Genomic DNA, 11821 nt, shown 5'->3' with positions numbered 1-11821 from the left:
GTTTACTATAAAAAAGCGGCAACACTTTAAACAATTTTGCCACATGCTAAACTGTCAAAAAATTTAGACTTAAAAAGTTATTTCATAAAATTTATATTATTAATAATAATCTATAAATATATAATATATAATAATAACTAAAAAATAAAATGATAATTGAAATTTTCTGATTATTATACTATGTTGACGCCTATGAAAGATCGAGCAGTTCCGTATGGGATTCGTATTATAAGCTGTCTTAGGAAAATTTGAAGATTGACGTTCTGGAAATTTTAAATATAAGTGACGTCACTTTATATAAATTGTGACGTGCACGCATTCTTATATGAAAAATACTATAGTAAGTCTATTTGAGCTATTTATAGTGAGAAGTAGGAATTTTTGTGTTGTTGTATGTTTCCGACAATGAGTCTGTCAAAATATTCCGAAGCCGAGCGAACGAACTATTATATTAAAAATTTTAGAATATAAATATTTTATGAATAAAATCAGTGACAGTGAACAACTTCCTACACTCCCATACAGAGGACGTCACATGCAACAATGAGATGCGCAGTAGCTTACCATGTGGATGTTGCTTGCGTGAAATTTAAAACGTCAGTTTCGACAATCGAATGAATTTCCTTACAATCGATCAGTCGACCACAAGATTTTGCAATGGCGGATGTAGTAGATGAGGTGATTATGGACTCTGATGAAAATGAGGAAATTCTGTCAAAAAGCCCAGAAGAGTGAGTAATTTTTATTTTTTGTTATAAGATGTTGGTTAAGAATAACTCTAAGGAAAATACACATCTCTTGTTATTCGGTCATATCTCTGCAAGTTCTAGAATAATACTTTGTTTTGAAATTGTAGTTTTTTATGACCTATATCGAAATTTTCATAAAAAATACCTAAATCGTAAGTAATTTACAATGTTATCATTGATAATTATTCTCAATTACTTCCCTGTTTCTTATTTTAAACTGTTTAAACTTTATTTATTTTTAAGGTCATGTACCTACAATCACGTTTTTGTTCCTCATTGTGAATGTTATGACAGTTGAACTGGTAGGGAAATCTAGAATTAATTTAAGACATGTTATGTGCAACCAACGCATTTCTTTTTATTTGTGAAGTTGTCCAAAGTTTAGTTTCCTGTTATAATTTATCTTAAGATTTTAAAAATAAACAACACCATACATTTTTAGTGAATATTTTTTGTAGTATTCTTATTTTTTTCTTTGTTGACTTGCTCAGTTTATTTTCTGCCTTGAATGCATTGTATTGCATATCTGCCTTATTTTTTCAGAATTTTCTGTCTTTAAATACAACTAAAGGGATATAAATTGAATATATGAATATTGTCTTCCACTGGTTTTCACATTTTGGGCTGTCTAAATCTGTTTTTGGCTTTTTATAATGCATTGAGGCCATTAGTTTTCAGTAGTTGTTCAATAGATTTCTTAGTTTCACTTCTTATCATTTTACTCCATCTCCATATTTTATCTGTAGTTTAGTTTTGTTATTCTTGGCACATTTTATTTTGCCTGCTTATTAGCAGACATAATTAACCACAATTATTGTTTATGGTTCCTTGAAAAGTTCTTTCAACATTCAGAATTATTCTTTTAATGCAATCTAATGTAAATCTAAGTATATGTAGCAATTGAGTTTATATTAGATATTGTTTGATCAATTTAAGTATCTAGTTATTTACTTAACCCTATATAGACCAAAGTTGTTCTTTACATTTAATTTCTTTTCTCTATATTTTTATAGTCTGTTTAGAGCTTTTATTTTTATTTTGTTGTCCTTTAATTAGACCATTTGCGGTTCATTTATATTTAGTTTCATGTTTGTGTTTAACCATAAAAGCTTAATTAATACTTCTTTTGTTTCCTTTAAGCTTCTTTACAGTCTATTTTTAATACATCAAAATAAAATTAGTATAAACAGTTAAAGAAAAATTGAATTGCACAATCTTGGCTGATGATCAACAAATGTTCTAATTTTGAACTGTATCTCAGGTTAATGCTGCTCTAGAGAAATTATCAATGCATAGCACTTCCCATTAATTTTCATATTATTTTAAGAATGTTTTTCATTATGAGAATGATCACTGCCAAGTTGCCTTTAATAAACAAGGGAAAAAGGAGGGAAACAACAAAAAGGAGAAGGAAAAGGATTATAAACATAATAATAAATACATAATTTTATTGAGTAGAGGCCATTGAGTATTCACCCAATTACAAATGATAAAAACAAGAAGTATTAATTAAGGTTGAACTTAACTGAAAAATTCTACTTGAATTCTGTTTCATATTTAAAAGCTTTCAGCAGTAAGGTCCTGTTTTTGTATTGTTTAAGTTTCATACAATAATCATTTTTGTTATGATTGATAGCTGTATCTTGAAATATTAGGTGTTCCTATTCTTGTAATATCTTGCAGTTCTAAAGAGGAGTTAAACAGGGATGTGTTTTATCGCCACTTTTGTTTACCTTTTCTAAAACACACTCAATAGCAGAAGTTACTGTTAACAGAAAATTAATTAACAACTTACAATTTGAAGATGGCACTGTGATCATTGTAACAAGCATTGAAGACCTACAACATTTAGTTGAGTAGAAAGCTAAAGTGTGAATACTGCTGAGATGGGAATTACTACAAATGCTACAATAAATGAAATATATGCTAATTACAAAAAGGCCTCAAAATATACACCTGTTGACAATTAATGGTAATGTGATAGAACAAGAAGTAGAAAAATATCAGTACTTAGGAACTTTGATCAATGAAACCAATGATAATACTGCAGAAATAAACAGGAGAATAGAGATTGCCAGATCAGGATTTATACAAATGAAGCCACTTCTAACATGCAGAATTCTTAATGTGGAAATCAGATTATGTACCATTCGATGTTATATATTTTCAATTTTATTATATGTAGCTGAGACTAGGACATTTTTTTTATCATACTTTCAAACATTTATTATTTGAATTAAGTAATTTTTTACCTTTTTACTTTTTATTCTTTTTTCTATTCTTTGATGATTTCCTGTCATTATTTCTTAGATTTTGTTTTATTTTCCTGTTTTGGTTTGATTTTCTATTTATTTCCACCATCTTATGGTAACTAAATATAGAATTCAATTTTAGATTGTTAGCTATGATCACATCTATTGTGGTTTCATATAATGTAGTTATAATATTGGTTTGTTTCTTTACACAGTATAGTTTAGAGATGTTGCTCGGTCTATATTTATTTGTGTGTATTTCTTTTTTAACCCATTAAATTAAATAAATTGATTCATTGACCTCCAGAAAACATATACTATACCTCAAGAGGTTCTAGGTTCTGAGATATTTATGATGAAGGTGTTGGTATGTTGTGTGATAGAAAGATTCCAATGAATCTGAAATGAAAGGTCGGGCAATACTCAGTTTAGGGCACTCTACATAACCAAATATATTTTCCTCAAGGCACTGTGTCACAGTGTTGCCGTATTTATTTTAGTAAAATATGTATATGAATGTTAGAGATATAAATTTACTTTTACGAAATAATAATTTGTGTTATGAGAAGCTACAAATTTTGAATAAGTATAAAACTTGCCATATTTTTTTTGTAAAATGTATATGAAGGTTTAAAATATAAGTTACTTTTATGAAATTATAATTTGTATTATCAGAAGGTCTATTTCTCTTATATATGGTAATTTGATTAATACTATTAATTTTTTATATCCTTTTGATCAATTTTATTGTATATGCATTTAATTATTATCTTTAGTTTAATTAAAATTATGATTTTTTATATAATTTCAATGCATTTTTATAATATTATGTTAGCGTATGAAAAAACTGGAGACTTGGCAATTCTGACATCATTTAAGTGTATGTTAAATGTCATATAAAAGCTTGGTTATGTAGAGTGCCCTAAACTGAGTATTGCCTGAAAGGTCTGTTAAAACTCCAATCAGAAGAACAACGAATGCTTCTTGCAGAATCGAGAATGATTAGATGGATGAGTGAGGTGACAATAAAGGATAAAATTAAGAATGCATATATTAGAAGTCTATAGGTGCCACCAATTGATGCCAAAATGAGAGAGCATTGTTAAGATGGTTAGAGAGCATGTTGAATGCCAAAATCATAGTTACCCAATATGAAGAATTGCTAAGTTGCAAGTTGCTGGAACAAGTTAGAGAGGAAGATCGAAAAAGACCTAGTGAGGGATGCTGAAGCTATAGATGCCTGTAGAGATTATTAATATTGGTATGACCAAGATTTGTAGATTGTAGATAAAGTGGTTGCTTGGCCGGATAGACTTTTCCACACATTGAGCTGAAAGATTTTTTGTATTCCCTAAATTTATGTTTGTGGCTTTCAAATAAGCCTTGTCATCCCCAGTGAGGGATGCTGAGGTAAGAGATGCCTGTGGAGGTTATTAATATTGGTATGACCCAATATTTGTAGATTGTAAATAAAGTAGTTGCTTGGCTTGATAGTCCTTTCCAAACACTGAACTGAATGATTTTTTTGTATTCCCTTAATCGTGGCTTTCATTTAAGGTTAAACCCTGAAACAGTTTCACCTCTTTGTGTCTTATGCCCACTCTCTGGACTTTTTTCATTATTTGCTGAACTTCTTATTTTTTTGTTAATATTGAAACTTTTAAAACTACTATAGTGTTCTAAATCATAGCTTGAAGCCTGAAATTGTTGTCTTTTACAACTTAATTAATGCTGTCATATGTTACCTGTTAATTTTTTCTAATATTTTAATACAATTCATGTAACTCACATTAATGAACACATTTTTGTAATAAAAAATGACTGGAACCCCTTTGTTAAATTTTAAAAAGCAGCTTAACTTTTGAATGGCCATGTGTAACTTCATTTGTGATATGTTCATGTGATTAATAATTACTTGTATTACTTTATTAATAATTTTTTTTGTGATTGTAATTATAGATATATCATCTTCTTTGTGTGTCATGCCTGTTTTCAAGCGTTGGCTATCGTCATGTTAACATGTTGCTGAAATGCTTCTCGGTTGGTAGTTACATGAAACAATTCTTCAACTTCGACCTGTACATAGTCTAATGTTACACAGCCAAAAGATTTGTTTTCTTTCAAAATGGCCAACCTGAGTAAGCGATATTTGAGTCTCCTCATTATATAACTGAAGTATTGAACCTTTCTTATTTTGGTGATGTTGATTAATTCTTGCTATTTGTGCATGGTTTCTACCACACTTTTGTTGGATATGTGTGCTGTTCAAGGGATTGTGAGCATGCACTGGTAACACCACAACTTGAACTCTTTCAATCTGTTTCGATTTTTGACTTTTATTCTCCAGGTTTCACATCCACAAAGCAAAGTAGATCAGATGTAGTACTTTAGCACTTTTATACATATTTTCAATGAGAAACTTCTATTGTATAATACAGAACACCAGCTAATGAAGCTTTTGCTTGCCAGTTCTATTCTGGTCAAAATTTCCTTGTCACTCTTAACCCTACAGTCAAGACAACTTCCCAGATATCTAAAGTGTTCCATCCCATTCAAGGTCTTATCTAGTTTTAGTACCAAGTCTTCAATATTAATTTTTTGGTAGTTTTAATATTGATAGTTAGGCCCTTTTAATTATACTCATTGTTCAATGTGTTCAACAGAGTTTGAAGGTCTTCTAGACAGTCTGCCAATATGGTTGTATCTGATGTTATTAATAATTTCATCACTGATTTTAACACCTTCGCTACAATTGTTTAACGCTATTTCAAATACTGATTCAGAGTAGGAACAGTTCAGTGGTAGTCGTGTTATACCACTTTCGTAAATTTTGAAGCCAGGAAATGCGTCTTCTTCCGCCAGGAATATATATATATATATATATATATATATATATATATATATATATATATATATATACATATATATATATATATATATGTATATATATATATATATTTATATATACATAAAAATATACATATACATATGATCGCACGATATTAGTTAAGGCTTAAGTTGCAATATTTATAATACAAAAAGAATAAATGGCCGTAAGAGTTACTTGTGAATTGTTTTTACCACATTGTAATATAATCCAAATTATAAAATTTATCATAAATTTTTAATACATATTTATGAGGTCAATGACTTAAATACTGTAAATCGTTAAAAATATGATTCATATGAGACAATTATTATGTAAATATACAATGAAAAAGTAAAATTATATACACCTTTAGTTGGGCTGAATTGTTTTGCTAAGTACTTTTTTATTACCTCTCATTCAGGAAAAATAATTTGTAATACGAGTTTGTTGGCCAATAATAATCCAATTACAAAGGGGCGACAATATTACTTATACACAAAAGTTTATGGATCGATTTTTGTTTACCAGAATTGCATTAAATATTTGTGTTTACCGAACCCCTTTCTTGGGAGACTTCATTTAGAATTTTTAACGGTAATCAGGTCATTTTCAAATAACCATTTCGGATTCCGTCTATTTGTATATAATTTCTGATAAACGTGTTTAGCAGTGAATTTTTGAAAGGTATTTCAAATTGGTCTGGAGATTATAGAAACAGTTGGATTTAACGGACAGTAATAAAAAAGAAAAGAAATGTTTGGACACATGACATACATGACCACTAAAGCTCAAGTTAATCAAATTTGGAAAACAGGTATTTGCAAGAAAAGGAAACGTGGAGGGTCTATACGAATATGGCGACAGAATAAAAAGTCTGGAAAAACGAGGTGTAAATTGGCAGTATGTCAAGATGCAAGATAATTGTTAAGATTAGAATATTAGAAAACTTGGTTAATTATTTTGATTGACAGCACAAATTTTATTGCACGTGAGATAATACCCAATATAACATCATAAAACAGTGATGGATGTTTTCTAAAATAAAATATTCAGCATTGTTATGAAAATTTTTGTATTCTTATTCTCTATTCTATAAATTTTGTAGTCATTTTAATCAACAAATGATATAAGTACGTAATATCGACAGGTACAAAATATTTACAATTTCCAAAAAGGAGAGGGTCAATAAGTCGTGTGATTATAACACGCAGAATTGTTAGTTCTATAATAAAAAACGATATTAATAAGTGAACTTGTGTAGTAAAAATGTCACAAAGTCTAATTTTACTCCTGGGATATTAAAATGTCATTTAAATTAAAGTTACAGTATCTGACCAAATTATTAGGCCAAGCAAGAAAAAATTTACTATATGAAGTTATTTCTCTCATGATTATAAATGTATTTGAAAAAAATTACTGTTTTGTTCTTTCTTGTGAATATTTACTCTTAGGTAATTAAAACATTATCAAGCTTCCAAAAAAAGGCAACCTCACACTGTCCAAAAATTGGAGAGGAATAACCTTGCTTACTGTCATAAATAAAATTTTCACGACCATCATACTGAAAAGAATAACAAACAAGGTTGAGTTTCGAGCTAATCAATCAGGCTTTAGACACATTAATACTGTGAGGGTAATAATGGAGCAATCGGTTGAATGGAACACACCCCTATACATGGTTTTTGTTGATTTTGAACGTGCCTTTGATAGCTTGTCTCACGCTGCTGTATGGAAAATATTAGAGCTAAGAAACATCCCGCAAAAAATAATTTCTATTATAAAGTCACTATATACTGATGCGAAATGCAGCGTGACACACAATGGGATCAACAGTGACGAATTCGACGTACTTACTGGAGTTAGACAGGGATGCGTGCTTTCTCCGTTTCTTTTTAACATAGCTATAGACTATGTTCTCTCCAAACTAGACTCCGACACAAGAGGGATACAATGGCCCTTAACCACACGCCTAAGCGATCTAGAATACGCGGACGATATCTGCCTATTAGGTCAAAGGTTCCAAGATCTGGCTTACCAATTGGAAACACTTTCCACTGAAGCCAATAAAATAGGTTTGAAAATCAGTATTAGTAAAACCAACTCCATGAGAATAAATGCAAGGAACAACACGCTATTTACTATCGACAATATGCAGATTGAAAATGTGGAAAACTTTACGTATCTTGGAAGTGTCATAACAGAAAACGGAGGTACAGAAGACGATATTCGTATGAGGATACGAAAAGCCCAACAAGCTTTCAGCACGCTCAACCCTGTTTGGAGATCTGGCGAGTATACTACAAGGACAAAGATCCGAATATTCCGGTCAAATGTCATGTCTGTTCTACTCTACGGATGTGAAACCTGGAAAGTGACAAACACCCTCACAGACAAACTGCAGGTCTTTGTTCACAAATGTCTGCGAAGAATTGTTCGTATATTCTGGCCTAACAGCATCAGAAACGAAGATTGCTACACCTGACCGAACAAAAGAGGGTATAAAATGAAATTAAGTCCAGAAAGTGGGGTTGGATCGGTCACACACTCCGACAAAATAGTTTCAGTATCGCAAAGACTGCCCTAGAGTGGCATCCCCAAGGGAAAAGAAAAAGAGGTCGCCCAGTACAAACTTGGAGAAGATCCATCATGGACGAGATAGGCCAAGGAAAGTCTTGGAATGAGGTGAAGGACTTAGCGCAAAATAGAACCCGATGGCGCGTTGTCACTGAAGCTCTATGCTCCACTTGGAAGTTCAAGAACCTTATATATATATATATATATATATATATATATATATATATATATATATATATATATATTATATATATATATTATATATATATATATATATATATATATATATATATATATATATATATATATATATATATATATTAAACTGTACTAAAAAAGTTAAAAAAAACTTTTATTTATTAAAAAAGTATAATTTTTACAGTTGAGGCTTGCTCTCGATACAGGCTTGAATAGTTTCCTGGAGGTGAGGATTATGATTCCACTCATATATGAGCGTTTTAAGTAACTCCCTTTTAGTAGTAATGTTTTTTTTTTCGCAATCTTCCTTTTTAGTAGTTCCCACTCATTTTCAATAGCTTTCATATCAGGCGAGTTACCTGACCAGTCAAGAACTTTAATTTTTTTTGTTTTAAATAAGTTGAAATACTCTTAGCCTTGTGACAAAGAGCACCATCGTGCATAAATATAGGTTCCTCTTGTTCAGGAAACCATTCCTGCAGCTATGGCAAAAGTCTCGAGTACTTTCCGGTACTGGTCTTGTCTCATCGTGTTTTCCACCACGTAGAGACGGCCTGTACCTTTGCCGGATACCACAGACCAGACCATGAGGTACGGTGGGTGTTTGATGGTGGGCACAATGCAGTCGGGCTTGTATCTCTCGTTGGGACGTCTCCGAACAAACTTCGTTTTTTCTGTCTAAACTTGAAAAACGGATTCGTCCGAGAAGCAGACCTGAAATCAACAAATTTTTAGAAATGCTCATGTTTTTTAGTTTTTAATATTATATTCAAGCAAAACAACACAAATATACGTTTTTTCAGTCTTCCACTGTCCAGGTTGTGTATTTTTGTGCCCATTCGAAACGTTTCTTTATCATAGCCTGAGTGGCTTTCGAGCTGGTGTCCTAACTACCAGTTTGTTTTCGATAAGTCTCCGACGAACTGAAACACAAATTTCTTCATCTCTTATCTTAGCAGTGTTTTCTTTCTTTTTACTAGGCAAATATCTCTTATTTTGCGATCAGTCCTAGGAGTAGTCACACGATGTCTTCCGCTCTGTGACCCTTACGCTTTGGGTCCAAACTGACTCCAGCCGCAATTTTCTATTTTTTATTCCTTACAGAACTTCTTGATACTCCTATCATTGCTCCTAGTTCATTCTGAGACATTTGTCCAGCTTTTTGGGAGTCCAAATACGTGACCTACTCGTTTTGGTGACAGATCATCGTTTTTCCCCATCTAAAAATGTATACTACCCTTAATTATACCAATAACTTCACTGCATATGTTTATAGTCTAAAAAATAATAAAAGGATAAATCACTCACCTCTGCAATAAAATTTCAGGTCAATACCGTTTAGAATTCAATGTTCACAGATAGTATTTGAGGTTATAAAATGCGCACTAGTTAACAGGACGCAATGCTGTCTATAAATGACGGATAGGGCGGTGTTACCAACGTTAAAATAGTACAATAATGTTACCATACTTATATTAAATGTTGCTATGCGAAAAAATAATAACATTCCTGTTGATAAAAATGATTAATTTAAAAAAATGCAAATTTTTATTGCTTGGCCTAATAATTTGGCCAGGTACTGTAAATGTACATGATGCTCTTGTACATGAACATTTTACAAGAACTGTTCGGAGTATAGTTTCTAAGTGTTCAGATATGACCGAAGTTAGAGAAGCAACCATTTATAGACTTTTAAAGCAACGAAAGAATCGAAGTATTACATACGATACTGTGAAACAATCAATATATTAATGAAGCCGTATCGTTGCCAAACATTAAAAGAGATAATTTGTGGAAAACTTTATGTGAATTAGAATTCGTTTATGAGATTATAACAATAGAAAATCTTCGCTACTTCTAACAATAGAAAAAAATATTTGTTGGAGAATGCAGTATTTAAGGAAAATTCGAAAATTGAGAAGAGAAGGCAAAAATATTTTTTAATTAGATGAAACATGGATACATGAAGGGCATTTTGTAAAAAATTGACAAGATAAATTGGTTACAAATGCTCGTCAGGAATTTATAGGTTTGTCTACAGGCTTTAGATATCCAAATGGATTAATCATATTGGAGGAGATAAAGGATTTGGTGATGGAAGTTTGCTAGATATTATTTCAAATTCTACCAGCGACAATGAAGAAATGACTGCTGATGTTTTTGAAGAATATTTCAGTCAAGCGATAGATTTATTACCGAGCAATTCTGTAATAGTCATGGATAATGCCAGTTACCATTCAAGGAACTGTTACCTAACACTAAATGGAGAAATCAAGAACTGTTGGATTGGCTAATAACCAAATAAATAGTGCCAGCAAAAGGTTTACTCAAAAAAAGAGTTATTGCAGCTATGCAAACAATATTACCAAAATTTAACAAGTGTTGTGTAGATGAAATAGCAAAAGAACATGGAGTTAAATTGTTGCGATTACCAACTTATCACTGTGACCTTAACCTCATAGAACTAATCCAGGATCAAACGAAGGGATATGTTGCGAGAAATAATACAACATTTAAACTTCAAGATGTTAGACAACTATTATCTGACTCGATATCAAAAGTTTCATCTGACAATTGGCAAAAAGCTACAAGACATTTCATAGCAGAGGAAGAAACATTCTACAAACTCGATATGTTAATGGAGGAAACAATAGAACCAATTATTATTTCTTTGGTAAATGAAGAAACTGATGATGATGATAAATCCTTATCGGAAGAAGACAGCTTATGTATTTAGGTGTGTAATTATATATTTTTATTACTAATTATAAGTATATATGAAGCTAGTACCCGAAATATATTCATTATTAAATTGTAAGGAAATGTCCTAAACCAATATTTAGTATTTTTATAAAAATTAATGTGGGTAAGTAATATTGACATTTTAGTTTTTTTTATATTAAAGTAATTTTATGTTCTTCGTCACTGAGGCGTTCAGTTATTGCTTAGTCTCATAGAATTTGCTCATTTGCATTTTATGTTGTATTGTATTTAAGGTTTGTCCTGGTGGTTATATTCAAGTTGAGTGAAAATTCAGATAGGAGGGTATCAATTATTCCGTTTTTTCTGCATTGACCAACCCTGTATTTGCTATAAAATTTGAGGTATATAATTTTCAAATGTCTTATAAACACTTCAAACCTGTAACGGTAGGATGGGGACTACCCACCAAAATTATT

General features: G+C 31.1%; 1 protein-coding gene across 1 annotated transcript in view; it reads left to right on the top strand.

Annotated features, from left to right (window-relative positions):
- Window positions 1-526: 526 nt before the first annotated feature.
- The window catches only part of Tpr2 (Tetratricopeptide repeat protein 2), a 67932-nt gene continuing 56637 nt past the window's right edge, over window positions 527-11821 (top strand). Inside the window, exon 1 of the mRNA XM_072525941.1 lies at window positions 527-731. Within this exon, the coding sequence (XP_072382042.1) occupies window positions 658-731 (74 nt within the window). The 5' untranslated portion in view covers window positions 527-657. The remainder of the gene's footprint in view (window positions 732-11821) is intronic.

The sequence above is a fragment of the Diabrotica undecimpunctata genome, chromosome 3 (genome assembly GCF_040954645.1).
Source record: "Diabrotica undecimpunctata isolate CICGRU chromosome 3, icDiaUnde3, whole genome shotgun sequence".
Taxonomy (NCBI): domain Eukaryota; kingdom Metazoa; phylum Arthropoda; class Insecta; order Coleoptera; family Chrysomelidae; genus Diabrotica; species Diabrotica undecimpunctata.
Note: the sequence above shows the minus strand (reverse complement) of the source record. Positions and strands in the feature narration are given on the sequence as shown.